The 18,242-nt window shown below is 60.4% G+C and overlaps 1 protein-coding gene across 1 annotated transcript; it reads right to left on the bottom strand.

Moving 5' to 3' along the window:
- Positions 1 to 3,506: 3,506 nt before the first annotated feature.
- On the bottom strand, positions 3,507 to 15,237 carry LOC115346190 (proline dehydrogenase 1, mitochondrial-like). Its single transcript, XM_030025958.2, has 14 exons — positions 14,908 to 15,237; positions 14,484 to 14,692; positions 9,193 to 9,227; positions 8,709 to 8,858; positions 8,501 to 8,565; positions 8,041 to 8,157; positions 7,808 to 7,887; positions 7,450 to 7,531; positions 7,014 to 7,106; positions 6,760 to 6,906; positions 6,408 to 6,583; positions 6,213 to 6,311; positions 5,723 to 5,811; positions 3,507 to 4,555 (listed from the first exon to the last, which is right to left on the bottom strand). Exons 2-14 carry the CDS (start codon positions 14,639 to 14,641, stop codon positions 4,368 to 4,370), a joined length of 1,479 nt encoding a protein of 492 aa, XP_029881818.2. The 5' UTR covers positions 14,642 to 14,692; positions 14,908 to 15,237; the 3' UTR covers positions 3,507 to 4,367.
- Between the last annotated feature and the right edge of the window lie 3,005 nt (positions 15,238 to 18,242).

The raw sequence follows: 18,242 nt of genomic DNA, 5'->3' as shown, positions 1-18,242 counted from the left end.
TTAGGGAGTCCTGGGCAGTATCCTGAGCACCTTCCCAGCCCTGGGATCCCTTCACTGAGCAAAGAGTAAATGAGTTTGGTGGGTTCTCACCGCCAACATCCTTCATGTTTGCAGTACATGGGACTAATGTGCATGGAAGGTTTCTCTCCTGCTCAGACAAGAAATTCCCAATGGGGAAGTCCCTGGCGGTCTTACCAGTGGGAACTTTTCTCTTTTGCAGTTACACCCCCATAATCGTGACTGCAGGAATCTTGCTGACCTCCCAATGCCCAGCCATGGAAAGTGGCTCGTGCAAAGTGCACAGATGGTTTCAAATCTACAGGACTGCACCCTGCAAGCATGCATTCTTTGCACTGGCTTTCAGAGACCGCCCCAGAAGCCACCACCAACCTGCAATTTCAACAGTCTGGGTTTGTAACATCCTGGTCCGGCGCCTTGTCTGGCAGGGTGCAGTGAGCCCAGATGCCCCGTGGCCTTTGCATGTGTGATGCCACAGCAGGGACCAGCCAGGACCCTCTGTGGCGTGAAGCTGGGAAGGCAAAGCCGAGCGCATTCCTCCTTCCTGCTGAGTGACATTGGCATCAGGCTGCCGGTGGGGACTCAGATGGCGGCGACTATGCCTGAGAGTGCCTTTTCCCCATTCCCTGTGCCACGGGTGTACCGGCAGGTTGTGGCTGACATCCCACTGGCAGCATCCTTGGTGTAGAGGAGAGGTCTGGTGGTTTACCCACTATAACCCACCGGCTTTCCTTTTCAGACCTGAGCTTTCACACGGGCTTGTGACCATTGGGTAGCCCCCCCCCCTTTTCTCCCTCTGCAGCCCTGGCACCTTTCACGTGCCCCCAGTCCCCTTCCACGTGTTTGGCAGCAGCATCGGGAAGCAGCATCCCTTGCCTGGCTTCCCCTGCCTCCACATCCCTGTCTCTACCTTTGCCCCATCCTGCTCACAGGACCTGTCTGGAGGGTGTCCCTGTGGCTGCGGCAGGAACGCGAAAACCGTGGTGGCCCGGCCGCACCAAGGCACGAGGAGCTCCCTTGGTATGACTCTCAGCCCTGGGTTGAGCTCAGCATCCTTTTCTGTCTGGGAAGGCGGGCCGGGGAGGGGGTTAACTCCAAAGTTAGGCAGGAAGCCAGGCTTGGTGGTCATATCCCCATGCCTTCCCTGGCAGCCATGCCCACCTGGAGCTGTGGCCTCACTCTGGCTGTTTCCATAACTGGGATTCCCTTCCCATCCTGCTCGCTCCATCATCTCCCCGCTGTGCCGAGCACACCTGGTGCTCCTCTGCCCCACTCCCGATGAGCCAGGGCAGGCTCACACTGCTACACTTTTCCCGTGCTGTTGCTTTGTGCAAGGATGCGTTTGCTTTTGGCTGTTTTCTTGGCTTCTGTGAACAGCTTTCTCTTCTCTTCCTGCAGGCAGCGTATCCCGTGCTGCTCCATTTTTACTGGGTCTAACCCACGCCAGGGCAGGGGTTGGGCTATAGCCTGGGAGATAAGCTGGTCCCTTGGAAGATGCTGCTGGCTGGTAACCAGAGACTGGAGAAGCTGCTGAGGGTGCTGCGGGGAGGAGGTGGAGGGAGGATTTACGGTGCTCGGGGTGGGGGGGTGTCACGGTCTGGGCTGGCTGGTGCTGCCGGGGCTGGGGGATTGCATAGCCCACAGGTATCAGCCACCCATCCTGCCTTTCCCTCTGGTCCCAGCGAGGCTGTTGCCCGTGCCTTTGTGCAGAGCAGGCCGTGCCAGCGCCCTGCGAGCATGGCTTGATGCTTTCCGTTACACCACCATTTGCAGTTCCTTTTTCAGACTTCAGGCTGGAAATGCCCCACCAGGTGCTTGCCTCCTGTTGAACTGTGTTTTGGAAAATATCGGAGAAAAAAGAAACCCCAGCACTATAGTATGTCCGAACACAAAACTAAGGAAAAATATGCTGTTTTGTCGATGGTTCAAAAATCCCTGCAGCTGTTTCAGTGGGCAGGACTGCACGGTGGGGCGGTGGGGGGGGGAGTCATACGATACAAGGCGCTCGTCACCGTCCTGCCGGGACGAGGCCAGGCTCCGCTCCTTGGAAGAAGCCCTTGCTCACGTGCACGGTCGGGCTGCTCACAGCATTTGAGCACAAGGCTGCCGAGATGGTTGCTGCAAGGATACAGGCTATTTCCCCTTGAACTCCCCCTGCTGCTGTAGCCAGCATCCTTGCAAGCAAGCGCGTTGCAGCACAGGCTACCGGCATACCCGCCACCGTTTCATACCTCCTCTTCCTTTGGGACAAGTAGAAAGCAGCTTCCAGCAGCCACAGCTAAAACGAAGGTTTGGTTGGGTCAAGGCACCCAGAAATAAAAGGAGTGGTTGCCATTTTCTGGCTAAGCACAGGTAAAGGTTGCTGGGAACACGAGGATTTGCAGGGTTGCAAGGGCACCCGGTGCCTTGGGTAGACAGGAGGCAGCACCCAGCACCCTGACCCCATACACAGCCCCTGCAAACAGCAGCACACACACTGCAGAGACATGCTGTGGAGCTGTCCTTTCTGTTCTGGAAAGAGGGCTGGGGAGGGGTTAACTCCAAAAAAAAAGGGGCTCAAGAGGGGCTGTGTACAGATGCATGAAGCTGCTGGCATGCAAGCTTCTGCAATAGCCACGCAGGTGCCCAAGGGTCTTTGCAGAAGCCTGCAGCAGGCAGGAGCTGCTCATGCATCCATCCAGCCTTGGGTCCAGCCGCACTAGCAGAGCCCAGGTCACAGAGCAGCAGTGTGCCTCGTGCCACTGCTGCAGCATTCTGCATGGGCTGGAGAAGCAGCCTGGTGCCAGCAGTGCATCTCCTCTCCTCCCTGAAATACCAGGAGCCTGGCTGCTGCCTGCACCAGCACAGCTTTTAAATACCAGCAGCCCTGGCCCCGTGCTCCAGCCATGCTCTCTGCTCCTCCAGGTGTTTTTTTTAAGGCATGGGAGTCTCAGCTAGAGAAAAGGCAGTAGGTGAACATGTCTAGAAAGCCTAAACTTCACCCCTTTGGCTTGGGGGTGGCTCACCAGATGTGGAGGGACTGACCTGGGAAAAAAAGAGATGCTGCCTTGGCTGCCGCGCAGGGAAGGCCAGAGATGCTTGTGGTCCCGCAGAACCCAAAACAAGCCCGGGAAAAACTGCCCCTAATTTGAAGCAGTGAAAGCCTGCAGCGTGCATGTCCCCCAAAAGCAGATCTCAGGGTGGGGAGAGGCTCTCCCACAGCTGCCATCCCCCCTCCACAGGTAGTAGGATGCTCCAGGGCTTCCAGCTCCACCCAAGCTCATCACAGGCAGCTCCACAGCTTCTTCATTCCCAGGCCTGGGGAAGTTTGGCCTCACTCGGTACAGCCCGTCTCTGGCTCCTTTCCCCAAGCCCTGGCCCCTGCTCAGGCCAAAGCATGCAGCTGGAGTGGGCTGAGAGCAGGCACTAACCCCCGCTTTGAGTCCGGGACAGCAAAGCACAGCCCATGGCCAGATGGCTGCCCAGTAACTCCAAGAGAGACAGGAGCGAGAACAGTTATGATTTAATCATCACCATTCTCTGCAAATCCAGTGTACAGCAGAGCCGAGCTGTGGTCCGGCTCCTGGTGCTCCCACAGCCCCTGCCCCTGCCCGCAGCACCAATCTGGTCCATCAGCAGAGCCAGGGACTGCGGGCAGCGCAGGAACAGCGCAGGGATGAGGCTTGGCCAGCTCCCCTCACCCCTCCTGCCCCACTGGACATGTGCCTGAGGATGGACAACCGCAGGCAGCTTTGGCTCAGCTTAGACTGGTGAGATGGGGGGAGAGCCTGGTCCTGTCCAGGACCTGTCCAGCTCTGGTCTGTGCAAAGCTGGTGAGGAACCAGGTAGTGGCTGCCCTGGGACAGGCAGCAGGGATTCATCCTGCCCCTGCCCAGTGACCCTTCACAGGTCACTGTGGCCTCTGCTTTGGCATCTGCCTCCATGGAGCTGGAAGAGACCAAGCCCCAGCCCTGGCAGAGGCTGGAGGAGCTTGTCCCCGAGCCACCCAGCCCACCCTGGCACAAAGCGGGCAGACAAATCTCCCTGTGCAATCCTGTGAGGGGAAAACCCCAGGACCACCAAGGCAGGGGAGCCCTAGCATCTCCCCTGAGACAGCCCGGGGCAAACACAGCCCAAGAGCTGCCGGGATGGCAGAGGGACATCCCTCGGGGCAGTGCCAGCTGGGGCAACCCTACAGTAGTGACCTCCAGAAGGTCTATGTGGTTCCAACAGCAACAAGGACGTGTCCCCTCCCAGGGCAAAGGGTGCTGAGGAGGGGGGGAAAACTGCAGCAGAACTAGGATGGGTAACGGCAATAGTGGTTACAGATGAAGGCACAGGAGCCCCTGGGCTGGATGCCAGGGTTGGGGTTAGTGGTTGGGGCTGAAGAGGCTCCCTGTGAGGAGCCGCCTCTTGACCTCCCTCCAGAGAAGGTCCCGCTCCCGGTTCGCCCTCTGCATGAAGCCCCTGTTCTCCTGGGCCCTGCGGGACAGGTAGGGCAGCACCTCGTTCACCGGGCCGTACGGCACATACTTGTAGACAGGAAAGCCGGCCTGACCTGGAGGGAGAGAGGCTGGTCAGGGAAGTACCAAGAAAGCAAAAAAAAAAAAAAAAAAAAAAAAAAAGGGGGGGGGGATAAAAAGGAAAAAAGAAAAGAAAAAAAAGAGGGAAAAAAGCCTCCTTCACCTCCCAAGCTCTCCCGCGCCCCTCGGGCTGTGCCGATGGAGCGAGGGATGGCGGGCAGGAGGGTTGCAGCAGCCGGAGGCTGCGTTTGAGCACCGGGGAGGGGAAGCCTGGGAGCAGCCCCGGCCAGACGAGGCTGAGCCTGCCCGGGCAGGAGTGGCGGCACTTCCCTCCCCAGCTCAGCACAGGGAGCTTGGGAACGCGCCGGGGGGAGCGGGCCGAGGTCACCAGGAGCCCTGGGAATGTCGGCAGCCAGGGCTGGGCCAATTCAAGAAGCATTCAACCAGAAACATCAAGTTAACACATTTTTCCAGCATGACCAGAGGAGGTTGCAGACAGGCAGCCAAACCCCGCTCGCGAGGGGAACTCCAGGACAGAGCAGCATCCGCACTGGACAACTGCCCAGTCCGCCTCTGGCTGCTCTCCTGGCCTCGGGTCTCTGCTCCGGACACTGATGCGGGCAGGGAGATCAGTCCCTGACCTGAGCTGGGCTACCTGGACCCTTCCGTGCCCCTCTGTCCAGGCCCCGGAGAGCTCTCCTCCATTGCCTGGGCCAGCAGCAGGCGAGAGGACAAGGTCACGCAAGAGGCTGTTGCCACCCTGGTAGCGGAGAGCCCGGGACTTGGTGTGCACCTCCAGTGGAGCAGTGATGCTCCCAGACCAAGGAGGTACAAGAGGGGTTTGCTGGCTGCCAGCATCAGTCTCTGCCCCACCTAGGAGCACTCTGATCTCAGCTCATAGTCCAAAGCAGGAATCTCCCTGCCCAGCCGTCACGGTCTCATGGGGCCTCCAGGAGACAGATGTGATTCTCCATCTACATCCTCATCCACATCCTCTCCAAACCCCATGCAGGGGTCACAGCACTCCACACAGCTGGGGAAGAGGCAACAAGGCACTCTCCTCAGGCAGCCCTGCTCTCTGAGAGACCCGTAGCCTGGCTCCATCCATCCTTCAGACCCCACCGCAGCTGCTCAGGGAGACCCCAGGGGTCAAGGTGGGGCAGGAGCACGTCTGCCAAGTCCCCCCTGCTCCCAGCACTCACCCAGAGGGAAGGTGATCTGGTCACACATGCCCAGCAGCTGCCCAAAGTACACCTTCTTCTCCGAGGGATGGATCCCAAGCTCCATCATCCTGCAAGCCAAGCGTTGGCGTTAGGGAAGAGCGGAGACAGCGGAGTACACAGGGGCAGCATGTCCCACCAGAGGAGCGGGGATCATCTCCAAGTACAAGAGCATGGCACTGACCACATCCCAGATGGATGCTGGGATGTGAGGACTTGAGGGATTTGTTTTTAAAACAGATTCTGGGTTGGGGAATGGGGCCAGCTTTGCAGCCGCTGTAGGCTACCATGCTGCATCCCAGCTCCGAGCCCCAGCTAAAGCCCTGAGCACCAGATGGGAGCTAGGATCCCACCAGGTGAGCAGAGAGGAGACCTGACAAGCCATAGCACATCTCACCTCAGCTCTGCTTGCCCCCCCCCATCCCTCAAGCCCCCAGTCCCTGCCACTCCATGCTGCCTCCCCAGCACCCACCTGCGTAGGGTGAACTTCACTGTGTCCTCATTGTGAGATGCCACCATCACGTTGGCTTTCCAGCTGTGCTTGATCTCCTCCAGGATATAGTCCAGGCACCTGTAAGACAGTACGAGGCTGCATGGTGAGGCCACTCAAGCCCATGCCCCAGTGGGGCGGGTGGGAGGAGCGTGGCTGGGGCTGTCCTCTCTCTACCTGTGGTACATCTCGTTGGTCTTCTCGTAGGTGGGGTTGATGGGATCCTCATAGCCAATTTGGGCTGCCCTTTCCCGCTCCTGCTCCATGTAGGCGCCACGGACCAGCTTGGTGCCGAAGTGCCAGCCCTCCCGGCGTGACAGCTCCACATCCACTGTCACGTTGTCGTAAGCCTCCTGGGACCAGATGGAAGAGATGGCACAAGGTCATTGCACCAGTGCCACCTCAGCCCTGCGCTTTCATGTAGCCAGCCCCAGAGTTGCGCCATTGCATGGCCATGGCTTCAGGAGCCGAGGTCTCCATCCAGCTGCTCCAGCAGGTCCTTCCTGCCTAGCCTCTTGTCCGACCTCACCTTCAGGTAGCACTGGTAGGTGTTGAAGATGATCGCCCGATCCCTGTTGAAGCGGCGCTGCATCTCCAGGGTGAGGCGGCTGATGGCTGGCTGGAAGTAGCTCTGCTCCGCATCCACCATCAGCCTCACGCCCTTCTCCGTGGCTCTCTGGGGGTGAATAACATGCAGGTTGGGTTCATGGGGCCACCTGCTACATGTCTACCCCTCTGCGGCAGTGCCCGTGCCCAGCTCCCCCAGCCCCAGCATCCCCTTACCTTGGCAAGGACATCCATCCGCTGCAGCATCCGCTTCATCTGCAGATCCTCCTCCTCGGTGAAGCGCGAGAGCAGAGGCTCGAGCTGCCCAGTCTGAAACAAGAACAGCTTGTGGTACCCTGCCTGCCTGCGGCCAGCCCTGCCCGTGGGAGACAGAAACACCCTCTGGAGGGAGCCCATCCCCAGGGCTGCTGCCCACCCCATCTCCCCCACCGGCCAGCACAGCACACACAGGGTGCCCACCCTGCCAGCTTGGTGGCTGCACACAGTGGATCACAGCACGGCCAGGCTCTGACAGCACAGATGCCAGCCGGCACCACAGCCACCAGCAAGCTACCGGGCAGGGCTGGGGACAGCGGACCCACACATTGCTCCCCCAAACTCCCAGTGCCCTCCTGGTGGGGCTGCTTGGGGGGTGGCATAGATGGGTACCCACCTGCATGTTGGGGACGAGCAGCAGCTTGGAGAGCTTGGTGCGGCTGTCAATCAGGCTGTTCCAGTCCAGCAGGTCCACAGTGCTGGGAGCAGAGTGCCAGGTTCGTACTGGTGGTTTGCAGGGGCAGGGGGGGTCTCTACCAGCTCCCGACCCCCACCACCAAGCAGGGTGCATGGCATGAGCCACCCTGACCTGTCTTGTCACCTCCACCCAAGCCTTCTCTACGCTTGGTCGCTGTGCTGAGCCAGCGCTGGCCTTTGGAGACCTCCCCTTGCTGCTGACCCACTGCCCCAGGAAGAGGGACAAGGTCCCCCCGCACCCCCATCCCGCAGCACCCCCCAGGTCACCGGCAGCTTACCCACTCATGCCCAGGTTCTCGCCTGTGAACCAGTGCTGGCTCTCCGCCTTGGTCGCGATGCCGAGGTTGGCCAGGGCCTCCTGTCACCGAAAGGAGCATCAGTGCCAAGGGGCTACAGGGGTCTTGCTGTTCCAGGCTCAGAGGCATCACGGGTCAGGGCTGCTCCGGGACCTCTACAGCCACCAGCCACCCCCAGCACCACAGCCTCCTCCCTCGGACATCACCCGCCTCACCTGCAGCTTCTCCGCCTCCAGCTTCATCTCCAGCGCTGCCCGCCCAGCCTGGCCCTGCTCCGCGGCCATTTGGTGGAAGAACCTCCGCCACTTCACCAGCACCTCCGAGAACTGCAGCTGTGGGGACAGAGCTTGAGGTGAGACGGAGCCTCCTGTCCTGCCAGGGCTTTGCAAGATCATACCCAGCCTGAGGCCGGGGCCAAGCCTAGCAGTACAGACACCCCCCCCTCCCTCATGTTGGGACCTTTAAACTTCTGAGCTCTTCGTGCATCCCCAAAAGTTGAGGCAGGGTCTCCAGGGTGGTCTTGGGCACACAGGGGACAGCCTGTTGGTGCCCACTCCTCTCTGCCATCAGTAGAGATGCCACTGCAGCAAGCCTGGCACCCCAAAGCACCTGCCCCCGCAGATGCGTTACCCGTGGCTCTGACCCCCTCACCCTGGTCACAGCCCTTGCACTCACCAGGAACTGAGGTCTGCCCAGTGCCGTCAGCTTGATGGCCGAGAAGCCGTTCTCCGAGCTGCCGCCTGGATGGAGCCACAAAGAGAGAGCTAGGCTGACAGGCAGGGTGCTCGGGCAGAAGGGAGGTACCCGAGATACGGTGGTGGACTGCAGGGTCCCTGCGGTCCCCAAGCACAGTGGGGCTGCTCAGGACACGTGGAGCACTTACCTGAGGCATCGATGCAGCGGAGGAAAGTCTCCATGTGCTGGTCGCACTTGGCCTCGTCAGCATAGAAATACGTGCGGGCGCTGATGACCCCACCGCGGCGGTCCCCAAATCCCCGATGGGCTCGGTATTGCTTCTCCCTTTGTTCTGCTCCTGGGGTGGAAGAGGATGGAGATGGGCCATGCAGCCCTGCTGAGCTCCTACAAGATTCCCCAGGAGCTTCTGCCGTGGACATAGGGAAAGGGGCTCCAGCTTGGACCTCAGAAGAGCCTCCAAGGGCTGCAAGGCACCCTGCCTGCTCTGTTGCCTGAGCAGAGGCTGAACCTTTGCTGAGGAGCAGGGTTGCCCAAGAACAAAGATGTTCCTCATCCAGCTCATGATTTGAGGCTGTGGGAGCTGGGTCCTTCCCCCACAGCAGGCCCGCAGTGCCCAGATCAGCTGGACCTTTAGGCTATCTCCTGTCAGCAGGAGAGGCTGGGTCACTCACCTCCTGTCTCCTTCTCGGCTGCAGAGGTGCAGGAGCTAAGAAGAGAAACAGGGAAGGTAAGGGCCAGGTCAGCAACCCCCTGCAACCCCCCACTGATGGCCAGGGCAGCTCTGAGGCTTCCCTGCTGCCAGCCTGGCGCTGGACCCTGCTCTTCCCTCACCATCCTATCGCCAACGGATCAAACACTGCTCAGCATGAGCTCCGCTGGCAGGTCAGATACCCCAAACCCCCTCATGGAAGGCAATGGTGTTTCAACATCCAGGGAAGTGTTACCTGGAGGCCCTGAGGCAGCACAGGGGAGGATGCTGTCCCAGGGTCCAGAGCTGCTCTCAAACAGCCCACCCCACAGCAAGGACAAGGTCAGCCCTGGTGGGGCTGGGTGTTCCATGTCCAACCATGCCAGCCCATGGTCCTCACTGTGGTGGCACCAAGCCTCAACCCAACACCTCCCCACCTTGCAGGCACCAGCAGCCAGACCATGAACCAATGAGCTCCTGCAGACCCAGGGTGCATCAAGCCATAGGATGTCCTGCTGCAGCTCAGCTGCCCCGTGCTCCTCTGTGCCTTGGCATTAGCCAACAACTCACAAACAAACAAGGTCTCGGCTTCAACTCCAGCTGACCTTGGATGTAATTTCAAGCCCAAGCTCTTTGTCACAGGGATAACAGGGCTCTGACAGCCTGGGGGATTCTGGCCAAGTCATGAGATCCTCCTTGAGCTTGAGCAGCTAAGCCTTCTTGCTGACACCCTAAATCCAGCCTGCAGGACCCAGTGTCTCACCCAGGAACACTGCCAGCCCCTGCAGAGCAGCCCTGAGTGACAGCAGAGCCATGTCCTCCAGGAGGTCTCTGCCTTGGAGTCACCGTCCCAAAACTGGCTGGGCCCAACAGCGGGGAAGCACACTGCGAGGCAAGCAGCAAAGTCACCCGTCCAGAGCCAGCGGACTCACACAAGAGAGCGGAGAGGCACGTGGCATGGTCCCAGAACACGTTCTCCCACATGGAAACCCTGTGATGGGGATTACGGGCTGCTGGAAGCATAAACAAGCAGAGACAAGCCCTTCCCTCCTGCTCCCTGGAGCCAGGAACAGCCCCGCGTTGCCCGAAGTGCAGCAAAGCCTGGCGTGAACGGGGACAGGAGCAGCCAAAGCTCATGGGGAGCAGCAGGCACCATGTCTAGCAGGCTCTGCTCTGTGATTTTGCTACCCTGAGGACAGGTCAAGAAGCTTTCTGCCCCTGAATACAGAGCGTGGAAGAAAGGAAAGAGGAGACATCATACACCCAGTGATGGGGTACGACAGCAAAGTCCACGGTGGATGGAAGGTCCCCTCAGAGCAGGCAGTGTGGCGCAGAAGACTTCAGCTGGACACACTGCTGCGACTCTGAGGACATGTTGAGAGAGATAGGTCCTGTGGGCAGGTCCCAGCTGCAGCACAGCGGGACAGCTCTGAATCCCAAAGCACACCTTGCATCCCACATCTGAGATGCTGGGGACAAGTGGCAGGGAGCAAAGCCTTCTCTGACCTACTCAGGGTGAACGCACACAACTCAATTAGCAAACAGCACCCTTGAATTTGAAGTGTTTTGCGTTCCTGAAGACAAACACACCCTTTCCAGCAGCATTCCTGCTGCATGACTGCATTGAGCCCTTAGTCCCCGAGGGGGGCATTCAAAGCAGTGCCATGGGGCTCACTTTATTGTTCTGCATCAAGCAAAATAAAGGAAGCTGCTTCCAGCTGAAGAAATAGCTCCTCCTGGATATCATCTGCTTTCTTTGCAATATTAGTCTTGGCCAGCAAAGCCATTCCTACACCAACCAAGTGCCACTTAACCCAGCTTAGACCCTGCCATCCCTTCTGCAAACCGAGAACAAGTCTCCCAGAGCAGGACACATCTCTAGGCACTGCCCAAACGCTTCTGGCAGGCTGTAACCAGAAAGGAGCCACCTCCAAGGCACACTCAGAACCCGGGAGCTCACACTTGCCCAAAGCATGCACAAGGCAGACCCTCCAAGTGCTGCAAAGCAGGTTATGAAGACCCGAAGCGGTCCGCTGGATTGTAATCCAGCTGACAAAGCAGACTAGGGCTTTCAGGAAGTTTTTTTTTATCAGTCTCAAATAAACTGTCTCAGGAGAAGCACAAAGGTCCCCCTGTCAGAAATAAGTAGGCAATAATCCATTTCACCCTGGAGGTTACCAGGAGGGTGCCATGAGCGCAGCATATTTGCTTTGCTTGTCAGCAAATGGGTCTGGCAAAGGGGATGAGGGAACACCAGGAAGAAGTTCTCCCTGAATTACCACATGCAAGGAAAAACTCATGGTCACATGAAGCCCAGACTGGAGCTATGGGTGATGCTTAAAACCCTGCAGGTAGGAATAAAGCAAAGCTCTTGGCAGAAGAGTCCTTCACCCCTGCCCCATGCAGGAGTTACCAGCACGCACCAGCCCAGGACCACCGCAGGACCTCCTTGCCCAGCTTCCAGCTAAACAGAAACCACCCTGTGATCTCAGGGACCTGTGGCACATGCAGGCAGAGCACTGGGCACGGGTGGCAGCAGCACTGGGAGCGGGAGGAGAAGGGGAGACAGTGGCTCTGTGAGGCAGATTGGCCAGGCTGGATTGTAGTCCCACGCCGGGGCAGGTATTAGGTGTCCACAGAAGAAATCTCTAGAGGAAGTAAAGTCCATGTGCTGCATGGCAGAGCCATTCAGGGTTTCTGCCAGCACTCGGGGGCAGGATTGTCCTTCCCTGTGTCAGCACAACCCCAACCATCTCCTGGCTTGGGATGCCCGTGGGCCAGCATTGGTTCCAAGGCTGCAAAGGGACCACAACCACCTCCACTATGGGGGGGGGGCTCCTTGTTTCACCCCTTGGGGAACATAAGCCCCTGCTCAGCCACAGTGCTGCCTCTCTACACCCCCCCCCCCAGGGCTGTATCCATCCCAAAGCCCACAGCCCACGGGCTGCCCCAGGAGCAGAGCAGCACCCAGGCTCTGCTGCCCGCAGGACACCTTTCTCCAAGCTGTGTCACCATGACCTGGCAGCAGCCTTCAGCACGTGGCCAAGGACTCCTGGGACAAGCTGGCAGAGCTCTGGATGCCAGCCCAGGCAGGGCAGGGCAGGTATGAGCCTGCAGCAGGCAGGATAAGCTGGTGCCTGCCCGCATTGCATTGCTGTTCCCTGCCAGAAAGCCTGTGACAAGGAGCAACCAGGGCCCATTGCTGGGGAAGAAAGGGCATTTCCCTGCTGTGATCTCCAGCTTGCTCCAGAAGAGCAGGCTCCACTGGAAAGCCCAGCACGGCTCTGCCTGCAGGACTGGGGAAAACAACAGCAGATGGCACCAGGAGGCCAAAAAACCCACTGGCTGCGTCTGGTTTGTACCTCTGCTTCCCAGCTGGCAGCAGGGTAAAGCCCCCAAGTGCTCACAGGAGGGAAGGACACAGTTCCAGAGTCCAGCAGCCACAAGCCCTGGACCACTCACCCCCTCTTGACTACACGCAGCCCAGCTTGGCACCATCCCTGGCAGAAGCACCGGTAATTTGGGGCTTTGCCCCTGAACAGAGCCAAGGAGGACCCAGAGCGATGCTTCGCCTGGGCCAGGGTCCAACACAGCCCTTCTAATGCCACCCACACTTCTGCTGGGCTTTGTACCCACTCTGTGACATCCCTGGGTGACCTCCAGGATGGCATTTACCCCCTGCCCCACCGTACGTTGGAGCAAATCCCTCTGGGGCTCAGGCAGGGTGGCATCGAGGAACGGGGTCCAGCATGTGGCTTTGCTGAGCTTTCTTGAGTGGGAATGACCCACGTAGCACAGGCAGAGCTCATCTAGCAAGGGGTCCCACACATGCAACTCTCAAATCTGCTTGGCGGCGGGGGGGGGGTGACGGACAACGATACACCAGCACAGGCCAGACAGCTCTCAAACCACCAGCATTCGCCCCTGCCATGAGCAGGCAGGATACAGGTGCAGGCAGAGCCTGCCTGCAAAAGCCTTCTCGGTGGTCAACCACAGGAAAGCACCTGGCACAGGCACAGCCAGACCAAGGAGGGCAGCGATGCCAGCCCGGCACCACCGGCACTGCCAGCTCAGCTGGGTCGTGCTGGGGGCCAGCTCAGCCCCACAGGGATGCTGAGCAGTGTGCCTGGACCATGGCTGCGTGCCCAGGGAAGAAACCAGCAGCTCCTGAAAACACTGCTGCTCTGTGCCTTCAAAAGAGCCACCCCCGCCACGGGCTGCAGCGGGGCATTTTGAAGCTTTTATATAAAAAAAAAGTTTGCAGCTCAATCTGCAAGGGCAGATCCCCCCCCGTGCAGCTCCCACCCCAGCTGTCCGCAGACAGGCAGGACCTTCATGGGGGATTTCTAGCAGCAACGGCTGAGGGGCAAGCCGGGGTCCCCGATAAGCAGCGCCTGGGTGGGGAGCAGAGATAAGGCTCCCTGCGGCAGCTGGGAGGAGTCCAGGAGCAGCACCTGCATCGCCACACTGACCTGAAACCCCACTTGCAAATCACCCCAAAAAGCCGTTTCCGCTGGATTTCCAACACCGTTTTACAAGTGTGTGGCAGCTGGACGGTGTCCCCGGCTGCAAACAGGGACACAGGGCTGTTGCAGCCTTGCCCGGGGGAGCGCTGCATCCTCAGCCTGCACCCTTTGGCAGGGCCACCCTTGTCCTGGGTGGGTGGGGGGGACACCACCCACCCCGGTAACCGTGGGGTGCCAGCCAGCGGCCCATTGATTGGGTGAGTGGAGCCACCCGAAACTGGAGCCCAAATAGTGGAAAGTTACCGGTGGCTTTGGGCCGGTGCCTGCCCTTGGCCGTGGGCCGGAGGCAGGGAAGGCTGCCCGGGACGGGGGGGCAGTGCGAGAAGGGGTGTGACAGGACGGAGACCATCCCGGCTTGAGGGGGGTGGAAATGGTGGGGGGGGGCAGCACCCCAGTGTGTGTATGGTGGGGGATAGAGGGGGCAAGGATCCCGGGGGAGGAATGGGGGGGGGGGCAGCATCGCGATGTGTGCAGGGGGGTGGAGGGGGGCAGGACCTCGGTGGGGGAGGAATGGGGGGGCAGCACCCCGTTACGCGCAGAGGGATGGAGGGGGGGAATGGGGACTCGCAGCGGGAGGCGGGGCTGTGACGCACAACAACGCCGGCTCCGCAGCCAATGGGAGCGGGGGGATGGGCGGGCGCAGCCAATAGCAGAGCGGCCAAGTCCCGCGCCCGGCCACCCCCTGCCCGCGCCCTCCCGCCGCCGCCGCGTTCCCCCCCGCCGCCGCCGCCCCGGCCCCCGCACTCACTCCAGCTCCTTGCGTTCGGCCTCCTCGGCGCTCAGGTCCTCCTCCACGCTGTAATCCAGCACGGCGCCCACGCCGAAGGCCTGGTTCCGCCGGATGAGCGGTTTGATGGCCTCCTGGTCCTCCCCGGCCACGAACTGCCCGTAGAAGGTCATCTTCATCAGCCGCTCGAACAGCGCCTGCCCCAGCACCCGCTGGCATACCCGCAGCAGCTGCGGGAGAACGGCAACTCAGCGCTCCGCCGGCCGGCACCGGCACCCCCCAACCCCCCGGTCCAGAACCGGCAGCCCCTCACCCGCTGGGGACCTCCCCCCCACCCCGGTCCAGGACCTGCAACCCCCGGAGCGGGCAGCCCCCCCGCCCGGCTGGGGACTGGCAACCCCCCCCCAGGTCCCCGTCCCCCCCCCGCCCGGGACCGGCCACCCACCTCCCGGTTGTGCTCCACCAGCGGCCCGACAGCGCACAGCCCCAGCACCACCAGCCCGCGCAGCAGCTCGGCGCTGCTCTTGCTGCGGAACGCTTCCCGTGGGTCCCCGAAATCCACGGCGGGCGGCGGTTCCCGTTCCGCACCCCGCGGAGGAGGAGGCGGCGGCGGCGGCTCCACCGGCCGGGCCCCCCCCGCTGTCCGCCGCCGGTAGCGGAGCGGCCCCGCGGGGGGAGGCAGCGGCGGCGGCGGTCGCGGAGCGTGGGCGGCGGGGGACGCCCAGGCGGGCGGCGGAGCAGAGCGCCCGGACCGCGCTCGGTGGAGCCATGGGCACGGCGAGGCCGCCCGCCCCGCGCCGCCGCCTTAAATACCGCCCGTCCGGTTCCGCCCCGCCGGGCTCCCCGCCGACACGACCGCGCCCGCTGGGGCTGCGGGGCCGCCGCTCCGCCCCGCGACCGGGACCGGGACCGGGACCGGGACCGGGACCGGGACCACCCTCTCCACAGCCCTCTGCCTTCCCCGTTCCCATCCCCACCCCGGGGGCGCATCCCTTCCGAGGACCCCCAGGGAGGGCGTAGAGTGGGCAGGGGTGGCCCGCGGGGAGCCCCATCCCCTTGGAGCAGCGCCGGGGAGGGTTGGGGGTGGGTGGGGGGCAAAGAGAACCCCGTGCCTTTGGAGGAGCCCCAGGGAGAGCTACGGAGGTCCCGGGGGAGCCCTGAAGTGGTCCGCATCCCACCGGAGGGGCCAACCCTGCAGGGCCCAGGGGCTCCTGACTGCTTAGGGTGCCCCCAAAGGGTCCCCATCCCCTCGTAGCAATCCTTGGGGCTTGTCCAGCCCGCAGAGCTGGGAAGCCCTTGGGGAGGGTATCTCAGACCCAGGGGACCTGTCATGGGAGAGATGGTGTTGCAAGCCCCTGTGCTTGCTCCTCCTGGTCTGTGCATGAATGATTTAGGGGTTTGAGCTGAATCCTCATCCGTTTGGTCAAGGTTCATGGGTGCTTGGGGCAGCTTGAGCCAGCAGACCGGCTCCCTTGGCATGGGCTGGGGCAGTCGGGCTTCGCCTGCCCCATGGAGCTCTGCCACCGAGAGGGCTGGCAGGGCCTTGGGAGGTTCCCAGGCAGGGCCCGAGCGTCCATGCTGCTCCTGGCAGACATTTGCCTGAGCTGTTCCTCCCAGGCACACCCAGTGCTGAACTCCAGAGATCACGCAGCACCTCCCTGGCACCCCGCAGACAGATACGCTCCCGACTCTTGGCCCGGGGAGCAGAGAGCAGGGACCTCCCTTCCTTTTTGCAGGACCGTTTGCAGCAGTATCACAGCGGCATCCCATATCCGTGCCCACATCCCATATCCGTGCCCACAACCCATATCCGTGCCCATGTCCCCTCTCTGTGACCGTGTCCCCTCTCTGTGCCTACTTCTCCAGTCCCAGTTTTGCAGTGGCTCCCGGAGGGTGACTCCGGGCTGATGCAGACCGGCCCAAACCCAGCTCCTCAGTGACATCTTGTGCCTGGGGATGCTCAGCACAGGCAGCATCGGCCAGGCAGGAGGGGAGCAGGCAGCAGCAGCAGGTCTGCGAGGTTTGCTGGGGTGGGAAACCACGTCCTGAGTGGGGTGGAGAGGAAGAGCCCGAAGCTTTGAGAAGGCTCTAGCAGCTGCGATGCAAAACTTTTCCAAAGCAATTCCCAGCCAAGCAAACTGTAACCACTGTAAAAGTCTGGCCCCGTCCGGGTGAGGTACAGCTTCCACAGGGCCAGTGGTACAGGAAAAATTAATTACAGCAAATGTTTTTTCCTCCACACCCCAGCACTGGCATTGCTGTAATTAGCAGTGAAATCACGGAGGTTCCTTGAGCTCATTTGCAAGGTTTCCTTTTGGGACATCCCCCCCTTCCATGGTGAGAGCCAGACAGTGGCATTGCCCCCTACCCGAGCTGGGTAAAAAGTCAGCTATGAAAAAGCATCCATTTCCTTCAAAATATTTCCTGCACTGCATTAACTCTTTCGTGTATTTAGAGCAAAATAATTCACCTGAAGTTCCTTGCCGCAACGAGGTTGCGCACATGAAATCTCAGGTTGCAGTTCAAACTCCTGTTGAAGAAAAAAAAGCCAACGTTATACTGAGCTGCATTAAAGCCTGAGGAGCAGATGCTACTGCTGCAATTAAAAAATCTTAATCAGCTATAACTTTTGCTCCTTTTTTAGCCTGAGTGGTGCCAGGCCAAGCCGTGACTCCCTGTTAAACAACAGCCACAGTCAGAAACCCCTGCCATGGCAGGGACCTTGTAGGTGCCACAGAGAAAATTCCCTTGAAAGGCTCTAATGGCATCAGTCACCTCCGGGAAATACTTGCCTGATCTCAGCAGGGAAAGTTTCTGAGCATTGCCCATTGTGCTGGCAGAGCCGGCAGAGCTGGCAGCCCTGTGCCATCAGCAGAGCCTCCAGGCTGGGAGGGGGAGTTTGTGGTGCACGACCAGGTCTGAGTTTCCAGAGAAACCTTAGTCTCAGATCTGAATGCAAAAATGAAATGTAAAAAAGCCACATTTTGGTGGAAGCAAAATCTGATGGTGTTTATCTTGGGATGCTGCTCCTGAAGCAGAGGGGATCCCTGAGCTGGCAGCCCTGCTGACGGCTGCAAAACCAGTAACGGATGCTCCAGGCTGCTGTGGGGACTGCGCCAAGCCCCTGTGGTCACTGGAGCATGGCCTTGCAGAGCACTGATCTCCAGCTCCTGATACCCCTCAGCTGTGACTTTATGCCCTTCAGACCACTGTCCCCATACCCCACCATGTCCAGGCAGATGCTGCTGGCACAGGGGAGGACGGTGCAGGCTCAAGGTCTGCTCTTACTGGCACGGTGGCTGCAAATGGTCTCTGCGTGGCGTGGGGAGCCCGGTCCAGCCCACGTCACAAGTATCCACATCACGAACACAACCACGCTGCTGTATCCCGCACGGGGAACGTGACCCAGGCCTGATAATGTGCATCCGAGTCCTTCAGCGGCACGCTCGGCCGCACCAGCGATGGCACTGAGCCGGGGAGAGGCTGTTATTGATGGCTTGAGAAGCCGTAAGACGTAAAGGAACAAATCTGAATGCTAGACAAATAGGCAAGAAGGGGGTTTAGTGTGGGAGGAGATGGCAGTTTGGAAAGGGGGAGGCCACGTCATGCATATTTCATGGGCCGGCACTCGGCAGGGAGGCATTTTTGACTCTGCGGAAATAACGGATGGCAACAAGTAACAGCAGCCGCTCGCGGCACCTTGGAGGGAGAGTTGTGAGGTGAAAATGGCTCCTCCTGCCTTTCGGCAGAAGCGGGCATGGGCACACGACCTGCGGGCTG

The sequence above is a fragment of the Aquila chrysaetos genome, chromosome 9 (genome assembly GCF_900496995.4).
Source record: "Aquila chrysaetos chrysaetos chromosome 9, bAquChr1.4, whole genome shotgun sequence".
NCBI lineage: Eukaryota > Metazoa > Chordata > Aves > Accipitriformes > Accipitridae > Aquila > Aquila chrysaetos.
The sequence above is the reverse complement of the archived record's forward strand: the minus strand, read 5'-3'. Positions and strand labels throughout refer to the sequence as shown.